This window comes from Triplophysa rosa, linkage group LG9 (assembly GCF_024868665.1).
Source record: "Triplophysa rosa linkage group LG9, Trosa_1v2, whole genome shotgun sequence".
NCBI lineage: Eukaryota > Metazoa > Chordata > Actinopteri > Cypriniformes > Nemacheilidae > Triplophysa > Triplophysa rosa.
In genome coordinates this window covers 3,943,258-3,956,681 of record NC_079898.1, presented here as the reverse complement: position 1 = coordinate 3,956,681, position 13,424 = coordinate 3,943,258, and the positions used below count along the sequence as shown (strand labels likewise).

Here is a 13,424-nt window from a genome sequence, read left to right as displayed (position 1 = left end):
ATTACATTATGTTTGCTTGTCATTATTGTAATAATGTCCTGCATAAGACGTAAACCTAGCCAAATTTATGACGAATTAAATACGCATATAAGTTTTACTGAGGTTTTATCTGAGAAATTTAGACAGACGTACTGCTGTTTTATAATAATTTTGCAATGTTTTGCTCTTCTTTGCTTCGATTACTTGTTTTTCGTAAGTTGTAGTTTTCTTTTGCGCAGTTACGTAGTCACAGAGAACAGACATACTGATAAAGATATTTATTGTTGGAGTATTTTTTAAGTAGATTTTGGTAAAGGCACATGCTTAAATGCATATTTTTTATTAATTAAATATGATGTAAACTAGGGTCCTTCATATTTGACCACGGAGGGCCAATAATGCCCTGCAGAATTTAACTACAACCCTGTCAAACAATAGTAAAAGTTTATTTAGGATAACAATTTAATTGTTCTGTAATATGGTTGATGAGTATATAAAGTATGTTTTTTTTGTTCTTATTGTAATATCTTCCCATTTATTATTTTGTACAGAATACACTCTTTCAGGCTATTTGGGGTGAGTAAATCAATAGTTATTATCCCTCAATTGTCTTTTACTTATTTGTAATACGAAAATGGTAACTTGATTGTTTCTCATGATTTTTTAATAGAACAAAACCAAACAAATTTCAATTGATGAGACTGTGGAGAAAGTATTTGATGATAATCACTCAAACAAAGAAGGCTTCTGGGGTCAAGTGTGTACTGCTTTTGGGATTCCCAATCATAAAAATAAATGCTGTATTTAGGATATTCAGGGGACTTTTATTAAAAAACACCACATCAGACAGTCCTGGTATTGTATGATGGACAATCTAAGTTGGTGTACTATGATTATGAGGTGAAATAATTTTCACAACACAGGTAGTTTCCTTTTAACACCTACCTGAACATATAAAAAAACACTGTATTTAGGATATTCAGGGGACTTTTATTTAAAAACACCACATCAGACAGTCCTGATATTGTATGATGGACAATCTGAGATGGTATACTATGATTCTGATGTGAAATCATTTTCACAAAACAGGTAATTTCCTTTTAACACCTATCTGAACATATTGAAAAAACAGTGTATATAGGATATTCAGGGGACTTTTATTTAAAAACACCACATCAGACAGTCCTGATATTGTATGATGGACAATCTGAGATGGTATACTATGATTCTGAGGCGAAATCATTTTCACAAAACAGGTAGTTTCCTTTTAACACCTATCTGAACATATTGAAAAACAGCGTATATAGGATATTCAGGGGACTTTTATTAAAAAACACCACATCAGACAGTGCTGATATGGTATGATCGACAATCTGAGATGGTCTACTATGATTCTGTCATGAATCGGGGATGAAAGACACGGATACACAGACAGAGGACCCAAGTGCAGATAGGGTAAGGGGTAAACTAGACTTTTAATAAATAACAAAACAAAGACCTACGTGGGGGTAAAATAAACTGTAAACATGACATATAACAATAACAAGGACTTACTACACTAAACTAGAAATAACATCTATTACATACAACAAAAGACTAGGCTACACTTAATAGGACAAAAACTCACCCACACGAAACAGGATAGAGTACAATGATTCAGCACAGGACAGAAAACACAGGGACCTTATAAAGGGGACAAATCAAGAGGAAGCAGGTGCGGGGCATAAACTAATTAACAAACAATAACGAGGAGACGAAAGGGCAGGAACAGAGACGCCACACCGGAGAGTGGAAGACCAACAGGGACAAAACGTCACTCGCCACATAAAACAAGAGGTTCTATCATGGTTCTGCCACTAGGTCAAGAGGAGCAAGACAAGGTGGGGCAGAACCATGACAGAAGCCCCTCCTTAAGGAGCAGCATCCTGATGCTCCTCAAGGAACAAACAAGACTAGACAGACTGTGACAAAAAAACATTATACAAAACACGACCAAAAACGTGATACATAGGGAAAAAAAAATCCAAACAAAGACATGGTGCCGGCACGAAGGCCGGCTGGACAGCACATGGCGCCGGCTGGAAGGCCGGCTGGACAGTACATGGCGCCGGCTGGACAACACATGGCGCCGGCTGGATGGCCGGCTGGACAGTACATGGCACCAGCTGGATGGCCGGCTGAACAGTACATGGCGCCAGCTGGATGGCTGGCTGGACAGTACATGGCGCCAGCTGGAAGGCCGGCTGGACAGTACATGGCGCCAGCTGGATGGCCGCCTGGACAGGACATGGTGCCGGCTGGATGGCCGGCTGGACAGGACATGGCGCCCGCTGGATGGCCGGCTGGACAGGACATGGCGCCGGCTGGATGGCCGGCTGGACAGGACATGGCGCCGGCTGGATGGCCGGCTGGACAGGACATGGCGCCGGCTGGGCAGCACTCTCTGGCAGCTGGGCAGCATCTCCGACGGCTGGGCAGCACTCTCTGGCAGCTGGGCAGCAAACAAGGACAAACACACACAAACAGTCGACTCGACAGGCCTGGGCACCAGCTGGGAGGCCGGCAGGGATCTACAGAGGGAACAGGACACCGGCGGCCTCAACCCTGGAGGGGAATCCGACGACCTCAACCCTGGAAGGGAGCCCGGCGGTCTCGATCCTGGACGGGGTTCCGGCAGTCTCGACCCTGGGAGGGAGTCCGGCGGTTCCGACTCTGGACTGGAGCCCGGCGGATTCAACCCTGGAAGGGAGTCCGGCGGCATCTACCCCTCCCGCTGAGACCCCTCTGTCTGCTGGGTCCAAAAGGACTGAATCATTCTGTCATGAATCGGGGATGAGAGACACGGATACACAGACAGAGGACCCAAGTGCAGATAGGGTAAGGGGTAAACTAGACTTTTAATAAATAACAAAACATACAAAACAAAGACCCACGTGGGGGTAAAATAAACTGTAAACATGACATATAACAAAAACAAGGACTTACTACACTAAACTAGAAATAACATCTATTACATACAACAAAAGACTAGGCTACACTTAACAGGACAAGAACTCACCCACACGAAACACGACAGAGTACAATGATTCAGCACAGGACAGAAAACACAGGGACCTTATAAAGGGGACAAATCAAGAGGAAGCAGGTGCGGGGCATGAACTAATTAACAAACAATAACGAGGAGACGAAAGGGCGGGAACAGAGACGCCACACCGGAGAGTGGAAGACCAACAGGGACAAAACGTCACTCTCCACATAAAACAAGAGGTTCTATCATGGTTCTGCCACTAGGTCAAGAGAAGCAAGACAAGGTGGGGCAGAACCATGACAGAAGCCCCTCCTTAACTCTCCACATAAAACAAGAGGTTCTATCATGGTTCTGCCACTAGGTCAAGAGAAGCAAGACAAGGTGGGGCAGAACCATGACAGATTCTGGGGTGAAATCGCTTTCACAAAACAGGTAGTTTCCTTTTAACACCTATCTGAACATATAAAAACACACTGTATTTAGGACATTCAAGGGACTTTTATTTAAAAACACCACATCAGACAGTCCTGATATTGTCTGAGTGCCAATCTGAGATTGTGTACTATGATTCTGAGGTGTAATTATTTTCTTGAAATAGGTAGTTTCCTTTAAACATGTGTCTGAACATATATATAAAAAACTGCTTATATGGGACATTTGGGGGGTATTTAAAACATCACATCAGACAGTCCTGCTATTGTGTATTAAAAGTTACCTATTTGTCAGTTATTTTTAGTTATTTCATAGTCAGTTATGGTCACCCATAACCGAAATGTGACCTCTGCATTCAACCCATCCTGTGAGTGGTGAACACGCACTGCAAGTCGTGAACACACACACCTGGAGCAGAGGGCAGCCATGACTTTTTGGTTACGAGTCTGACTCTCTAACCACTAGGCCACAACTGCCCCACTAGGCCAAAACCAACCACCAGAATGCCTTAGCAACGGCCTAGCAACCACCCAGAGAATGCCACACAAACTGCATAGCAACACTTTTACAACCACCTGAATGCCTTAACAACAGCCGAGCAATCACACAGAAAATCTTTGAAACTACATAGCAACACTCTTACAACCACCAAAATACCTTATCAATGGCCTAGAAATCACCCAGAACATCATTGGGTGCGTTTATATTTGGCATTAACATGCAATCTGTATCTGGATGTTGTCCACATACACATTGAAAAGACAAGTGTAAACGCGCTACTGATCGGAATGTCATCCGATCAGCGTGTCCTGATCCAGAGGTAGCCTAGTCGGGGACGCATTGTGATCGGATCTCAGTGTAATGTAAACGCAATCCAGACAGTTTATCTACATTTACCGGGACAATTTCAGAGAAAACCTCGCCCGGTATCATTATTCTCTCGTCTGTCCGAAGCAGACTGCGGAGCAGCTGACAAATGCAGCCAGAAAGTTTACTATTGCTCCAGAGCGTTGCACAGTCGTTCATTTTCTCACGAAATTATCATGAATACTTTAACCTACAGATGATTTATGTCAAATCACACAAGATGTTTTACCTGACCACTTCAGCTGTATCATCACAGTATTTGTGACTGCCATGAATGGCGTTGACTCGCGCACACAGCGCCAGCTGTGTTTTAAAACGCATCATTTGTTTATTTTCATGTCACAGACATGAATGGCAACACTATACCAGCTTGTTTCTAACATAGGCCTATGTGTGTGTGTTTATGTAGCCTATACGGCGTAATCAACTCTCCGGTTCCCCGAGGGCTGCTGCCGCTTGTGTCTTGTACGGCTCTCACTAAATCCTTGGTGTTTCGAGTCTGACGTCATCACCCTAACGTGTTTTTTCATCAATTTTAACAATCATATGTAGTTTAGATGGTTAGAGTACGGTTAGGGTTAGGGTGTGGGTTAGGGTAAAGGTTTCGTAAGACTTGAAACACCAAAGATTTAGTCAAAACCAACAAGCCACGCCCACGGATCTGACTCGAAAGTACCGTCCCCGGAAGACAGATTAAGCGGCAGACGGGCAGCTTGAAACGGAGCTCTGAATGGTGTATATCATTTACACACAGAAACAAGATTGCATAGTGTTGCTTATAGCTGATGTCAGTAAGCACGATATTTAGGGTGCAGACCAAAGAAACGACGCGCTGTCACTTTCAGCCGAACCAACCCAAATTGACGAGAACGATGTAAGTGGTCGCTTTTGATCATAGGAACTTCGGCTTGCGCGCTCGACTGAAACCCGCCACAGCTCAAGTACAAAAGCTTGTGTCATTTTACAAACGCCCTCTATATACTTTCACATAAGATCATTAATCGTTTTAACCATGGTTTACTTTCCACCGCTGCCTCGAGTTCAACATGGCTGCGTATCAAATCTGTAACATGCTCATCCTCCCCGTTATACGTGTTGTGTGAAATCTCCCCGCACCGGGGCTATTTTTAAATTGCAGGCTTATTAAAATAATGGGCGGGAAACTATAGAGATCCGATCACATTATCAAGATGTGGAAGCCACTTGATGACAAGTGTAATCGCGCTGTGTCCTGATTGTCTGAAGATCCGATCCGCTTGTTCGGATCACCGAGATCGCATAATGCCAAATGTAAACGCAGCCATAGAAACTGCATAGCAACCCTTTGACGTCGTCTCTCATTGCACTAGCAACATAACTTGCAACCGGAAAAACACTAGCAAATGATAGCGTGCGAAACCGCTTTTATTTTGAAATTTGTCCTCCCGCGCTCCTACCGCAATCTGTCATATATGCGCGCACAGAAAACCACCGTGGGGGCTGGCTTGACCGTCATTTTTGAAAGTGGAGGCTGGCCTGACCACAGTCAAAGCCGCTAGCTGTGTCATCAAGGCTAAATAAAGCTCAATACAGAAAAGCAGGAGCATGAGCTAAAACGTTTATTTAAATTGTGATAAGAATGAGTCATAGCTGTCCATTAGTTGCACGCGATTGGCTACAATGCTTGCTGCAATTAGAAATCTCTTCAGACAGAGCTTGAACACAAATAAGCACAGGACCGTGTAAAAGCAGCTTCGCATCAGCCGAGGTGAGTCAAAAGTCTCGGCTACTGGATCAGCGTTCCGCCCGCGCGTATTATTTCCCGAGCCCCACCCGAACCGCAAATGACACATGAATAGCCTAGCCTAATTATTCTGACACCATTCCGCCGAATAACGCTTCACGAGAGGAAAAAACAGTTTTTTTTTGTACATGAAAAAGCAATAACATGAACTGGACATGGATGAGTTTGTGACAGAATTCTTTAAAAGGAGCAGAGAGTTAATGCTGTGAATATTATAGTGAATAGCTCATTTTATGTTTTCATCAAATCATAAGTTACAAAGGAATAATTCAAAAAGCTAAATAGTTCATTTATAGTCTGGGCCAAATATATATATATATATATATATATAGTTACCTCAGCCACCTTTCATCTCATGTCTGGAGTCGGGCCTGCTGTTCCACAGACTTAAAAGCATTTATACTGCACAGACTGTACATCCTCTAACCCTCACCCTACTACTAAACCTAACCTTCATAGAAACCTTTTTACATTTTCAAAAACGAATCATTCATTGTGTTTAAAAAAATGCAGGTAAGTTTTCTCTACTAAAACCTCAATAAATAGTTAATCAAGAAATAACTGTGTGCTGAATTTTTGAAAAACCTCCACAGTTCTTTTTGTGCTGCAGTATATTCCAAGGCTTACTTTTTGAAGACAAGCTGTGTGTGAAAAACTGTGCGATACATGCAATAGATGTTTTTGACAGAGAAATAACCCCTTTTTTCAGGAAATAAGGCTTGTGGTTGAAATAATCAGCTTTTAAGTTTGTAACAAATGTGATGAGCACATGTTTTGCGTGAAAATACTCCAATAACTGTTATTAATACTCCAATAATAGTTGTTATTGCACGTTGTGTTGTTTTGTATTTGATCACTGGGCTTGATTTGAGAGAAGACTTTTGCAGCTATACCAAGAATAACTATACACTTTTTTCCACTGCAGTTGATCGGCTCTTCAACCTTTCTTTCTATCTGTGCTCACACAGCAATAATAAATAGCCTTTCTAGAGCAGAACATAAAGTAACCCCACTGTGCCATACTGGAAGCTGGTGCAGTTGTGGAGAAATCTCCTACCTCCCCACTGTTCATCACACGCAGTGAATAGGCTGGTTTTGTTGGTGAGCTCTGGGAGCAGACTGCTGCATTCCATAACTATAGCTTGAGGAATCATGATGACACAGGAAACCAGCCAGATCAAGATGATACTCTTGCGGGCTCTTTTGGCAGTGCTCTTGAATTTCAGTGGATGGCAGATAGCATACCAGCGATCCTGGGCAATGCAGCTTAGTGTCAGGACCGATACAGACACAGAGATTGTCTGGAAAAGGATAGGCAGGGAATTAAGATCCAGAGGTGAAACATGGGGCAGACATTATCCTCAGACCATGTACTGTATGCTAAACAATAAACAAATACATTTTCATAAAAATGACATGCAGTTTCACACTTAATGCATGCATAATCACAAAGCTGTTTAATTTTTATAATGTTTATGTGGTGAAAATGGGCATATGCAAAAATGTTTAACATTCAAACTGAGTGCATTTATTTCTACAGGAGAACATGGGTTACAGACAGCACAATGCTATTGTGTCAATGTAAAATGGTCTAATCTAATCAAACCAAAGCAATCATATATTTTTTGTGGGCAAAACTACAAAGATTTTGTGAACACTTTGTGAAAGTAAATTCTATAAATGTGGCTTCACATTCACATGCCCCTGCCCCTGGACGTTGTGTCGTGAGTTTGTTTTGTTATTTTTCTAGTTTTGCCCCATCGTGGGAAGTCTTTTGTTTGTGTCCTTGTTTTGTTTCCGTGTCCGTTTTTTCCCCATTGTGGGTGTTTTGTTTTGAATTATTAAAGTCTTGTTTTATTAACCCCTTCACGCCTGCCTGCATTTGGGTTCTTCCGCCACGTATTCCGGTGACACCGTACTATTAGATTATATTGCCAAGTGGTAATAGTGCACTATAGAGAGATTTGTAAGGCAGTTTAATTTGTTCATGAGATGCATTGCCTAGAAAAAAATGCTCTGTTGTGATGGTCTAAAGTGCCAGAGAGCAAGGATTCAAAGAGATAGTGTTCTTGGTAGGCTATATGGGAACCAAAATTGATTTTGGATACCTGCTTTCTTACTCTAGAGCAGGGGTCTTCAACTACTTTTCTTTGAGGGCCAGATTCCAAAAGTATAAATAGGATGCAGGCCAGTTTTTTACCATATTCTCAGTTCTTCTGTTATTTATTGCGTTTTGTTCCTTTTATACTGTTTTTGTTGCTGTTACTATAGGCCATGATTAAAACATGCACACAAATATTGCATCCAGTATTTGTGCCTTTTCATGATATTAAATTAAAAGGGATATTGTCTTTTTAATTGTATTTTATATTCCTTACTGCGTTACTTTACCCAAAAATTGCTACTAATTTACTCACCCACAGTCCTCCAGTACATCGAGATGTGGGTGGCATTGTTTTTTCAAGAAGATATTTCTGAAGTTATTTGGTTGAATTAATTAAAGTTAAATCAATAAAAGTAAAAAACGCAAGTACATTCAACACAAGTAATCCCTGCCCCTTCTTACGTTAAATTAGCGTCTTATAAAGCGAGTCAATTGATCTGTGCAAGAAACTGAACGCTATTATCACATCTTCGGGTGAATACCGATCGCATTCATGTGCCCCACGCATTTATAGGGCAGAGCCTTTGTATAGTGCGAGTTCTGGAGGGAGATTAACAGCTGTTTTTCGTAAATATAGCCGTTATACATAATGAATGCAGTAATAAAAACAACACAGTTTTCCCCTTATCTGAGACAACCGTTCACGTGGTGTACCCTTCCTACAGTTAGCCTACTTTCAAGGGCACAAAACGCGTTTTAGAACGCGACCTATTGCGTGCGCAAACCGATTGCCTCTGGCTGTGCAATGCATTGCTGATTATAACGTTGTAAATAACATCAAGTTTCTTGGACTGACCGATCAAATCGCTTTATAAGACGTAAAACATTATGAGCTGTGGGAATTACTTTCGTTTTGAATGTAGCAGCGTTTTGGACATTTAAAGATGTGGTGTCTCAGGAGGACGTGCATTTAAAGCACACCGTTCTTAAAGTCTCTCCCCTTATTTGAAATGTTAAGGCGGGCCAGGAAAAGATGATTGGTGGGCTGCATTTGGCCCGTGGGCCGCCAGTTGACTAGCCCTGCTCTAGAGGTGTACAGGTTATGAAGCATAGGCAGAGAAGGACCAACTATCTTTGCAGCAGTCCAGACTCTCCTGTTTGATTTGGTAGCTCAACTCAACTCAACTTTATTTATATAGCGCTTTTTACAATTTTTATTGTTACAAAGCAGCTGTACATAAGACATATTGACTATAAGCAAAACAATTAAAGTTGTACCTGCAAAAACAAGAAAAAGTTGAAAACACAGAAGACAGACACACAAATACAAAACACTCCACACACGCAATATGCACACGTACTAACACACATAGACATAGACTCACACACACACACACATGCAGACACGCACACACGCACAGACACGCACGCACACACATACGCTCAGTGAGAGCACACATTTAAGATAAAGGAGAGAGAAGCACAGGTCAAATATAACAGACTGTAAATTCCTATATGCAATATTAATTAAGTAAAACTTTAAAATTCTAAGCCAGCCTAACCCGACAGTAATTGAAGTGCACAGGACAGATTCAGTGACGTCTGAGTAGAAGTCCATCAGCCACTCCTGTCACGGCTGGTGAAGGAAGTATATCTCCTGTGGGGTCTTTACAATGAAGATAATGCAGGAGTCCCACTTCATGGCCTGAAAGACAGTGGCTACCAGGAACCTGAATAACTTTTACAATTATTAAATTGTAAGTGACTGAGCTTGACCAGATTGTTTTTTGAAAAGTCTTGTACAGAGCTTGCATTAACCGAAAATTTCCATCATTGGCAGATTTTTTTTTTACAGTGATGGAAAAATCAGACGGCCTTCAGTCATTTTGACAGATTACTATGCGGGCAACTTGTAATTCCCTGTCTTGTAGAGATGGTAGCATCTAATCATTTCCTTCCATCAGAACGTGATTGTGAATGGACCGAACGTGTCTGTGAGCGGCCGGAGGATACCACCACTGCCCAATACACGATCGCGAACACTCTGTCTCTCCAGGGACCTGTTTCAATAAGGAGGTTCAACCAACTTTAGGTTAAACCTTGAACTCAGAGTTGGTTTACTTAGAAATTAGAAACTTTGAGTTTTTGGTTTCAGAACAGCTGATTTGAGTTAGTTCAATATACTCTGGGTAGGCTTACCCTGGTTAAGCGCGTGCACCACAACTATAAAAAGCCATCATCAATGGAGCTTTGATATTACGATTCACCATGGCAACGGCACCAAAAATAGCAACATGGCGGCAGAAAGCACTTGAGAGTGAGGCACACTTTCCACTCTGCATACAGTGGATTTACTGAAGTCCTAAAAATGATGTAAGTTTAAATGAATAAATTGATAAATGTACCAATGAACAAACAAATTAGTATTTAAATGAACGAAACAACAGAAATAATAATAAAAAAATGTTCTCACTCGCCATGAGTGGTCTAGTTACGCGAATGAGAGGTCATGGTGTATAGGACACTTGTAGGGTGTCAGACTCTCGTACAAGATTAGACTGATCGCCGGTTCTAACCCGGCTCTTATCAGATTTCAGTTGGAATGGCTGCACGTCAAAATTACTTAAAATTACCTTTATCGCTTCATTTCTGCTTGTATGTCTGTGTTTATTAATTTATTTATTCATGCACTTTATTTATACACTTTATTAAGTCATTTTTCATCGTCCATAGAAAATTATGCTCTGATGTAATACACGTACGGTGGCTGATGTTATTGATGTAAGGATGGATGAGATATATTTTGATATATCTAATTCACTGCGGTACAATTAGATTACATTGCCAAGTGGTAATAGTGCACTATAGAGAGATTTGTAAGGCAGTTTAATTTGTTCATGAGATGCATGGCCTAGAAAGAAATGCTCTGTTGTAATGGTCTAAAGCGCCAGAGAGCAAGGATTCAAAGAGATAGTGTTCTTGGTGGCTATATGGGAACCAAAATTGATTTTGGATACCTGCTTTCTTACTCTAGAGGTGTACAGGTTATGAAGCATGGGCAGAGAAGGACCAATTATCTTTGCAGCAGTCCAGACTCTCCTGCTTGATTTGGTAGCCAGCCTAACCCGACAGTAATTGAAGTGCACAGGACAGATTCAATGACGTCTGAGTAGAAGTCCATCAGCCACTCCTGTCACGGCTGGTGAAGGAAGTTTATCTCCTGTGGGGTCTTTACAATGAAGATAATGCGGGAGTCCCACTTCATGGCCTGAAAGACAGTGGCTACCAGGAACCTGAATAACTTTTACAATGATTAAATTGTAAGTGACTGAGCTTGACCAGATTGTTTTTTGAAAAGTCTTGTACAAAGCTTGCATTAACCGAAAATTTCCATCATTGGCAGATTTTTTACCAGTGATGGAAAAATCAGATGGCCTTCAGTCATTTTGACAGATTACAATGCGGGCAACTTGTAATTCCCTGTTTTGTAGAGATGATAGCATCTAATAATTTCCTTCCATCAGAACGTGATTGTGAATGGACCGAACGTGTCTGTGCGGCCGGAGGATACCACCACTGCCCAATACACGATCGCGAACACTCTCTCCAGGGACCTGTTTCAATAAGGAGGTTCAACTAACTTTAGGTTAAACCTTGAACTCAGAGTTGGTTTACTTAGAAATTAGAAACTTTGAGTTTTTGGTTTCAGAACAGCTGATTTGAATTAGTTCAATTTACTCTGGGTAGGCTTACCCTGGGTTAAGCGTGTGCACCACGACTATAAAAAGCCATCATCCTCAATGGCATCTTTTAGCAGATTTCACTTGGAATGGCTGCACGTCAAAATTACTTAAAATTACCTTTATCGCTTCATTTCTGCATGTATGTCTGTGTTTATTAATTAATTTATTCATGCACTTTATTAAGTCATTTCTCATCGTCCATAGAAAATTATGCTCTGATGTAATACACATACGGTGGCTGATGTTATTGATGTAAGGATGGATGAGATATATTTTGATACATCTAATTCACTGTAAGAAAAACTGTACAGTTTTAATAAAAATGCACAGGGAAATGACAAAATTCCACTCGGGTCCTAAATTGCTCTCCTGAAATCAAATTATATTCCAATGAATTAATGCAGCCTTTTCATGAATCCTCTATAAAAGCACATATGACATATAAGTCACTGAGATGGTCTCTGTGTCATCAAAATGTTTGCCATGAATGACTGTATTAATGAATGAATGGATGAATGAGTTACACCACTTGCGCTTTAAAAGGGGGAGGAGATTGAAATAAACTCTGGGTTTACCAAAGAAAACCTGCTCCCGATCAGGTTAGGTTCACAGAGTAAGTTACTATTACTATACCTTTAGAAACGGACTTGAGTTACCCCGCTTACTTGGGTTTGACATACCTCACATTCAGAAACGGAAAACCCAGAGTTCCCCTCATTTCAGGGTTAATAATATACTCCGAGATTTCACTAAACCTCCTTTCTGAAACGGGCCCCAGGCCTTTTTTTCCATTCAGTGAGTAGAAGAAGCAGCACATTCATGACCAAACCGAAGCTTAAAGGTTACTTGTGAATGAATAAATGAATGAATACAAAACAGAGTTTCCAAGCACCTGTCATGGGGTGTGTTTATATTTGGGATTAACATGCGATCTGTATCTGGATGTTGTCCACATACACATTGAAAAGACAAGTGTAAACGTGCTTCTGATCGGAATGTCATCCGATCAGATGACAAGCGTGTCCTGATCCAGAGGTAGTCGGGGACGCATTGTGATCGGATCTCAGTGTAATGTAAACGCAATCCAGACAGTTTATCTACATTTACTGGTATAATTTCACAGAAAACCCCGCCCGGGGTCCGAAGCCTCTCAAACTGCGGAGCAGCTGACAAATGCAGAGGAAAGTTTACTCTTGCTCCCGAGCGTTGCACAGTCGTTCATTTTCCCACGAAATTATCATGGATACTTTAACCTACAGAGGATGTATGTCAAATCACACAAGATGTTTTACCTGACCACTTCAGCTGTATCATCACAGTATTTGTGACAACCATGAATGGAGTTGACTCGCACACACAGCGCCAGCTGTGTTTTAAAACGCATCATTTGTTTATTTTCATGTCACAGACATGAATGGCAACACTATACCAGCTTGTTTCTAACATAGGCCTATGTGTGTGTGTTTATGTAGCCTATACGGCGTAATC

General features: G+C 41.2%; 1 protein-coding gene across 1 annotated transcript in view; it reads right to left on the bottom strand.

The window, feature by feature from the left end:
* The window catches only part of hcrtr2 (hypocretin (orexin) receptor 2), a 96,160-nt gene that overhangs the window by 57,236 nt on the left and 25,500 nt on the right, over nucleotides 1-13,424 (bottom strand). Inside the window, exon 3 of the mRNA XM_057341813.1 lies at nucleotides 7,147-7,390. Coding sequence (XP_057197796.1) covers nucleotides 7,147-7,390 — 244 coding nt within the window. The remainder of the gene's footprint in view (nucleotides 1-7,146; nucleotides 7,391-13,424) is intronic.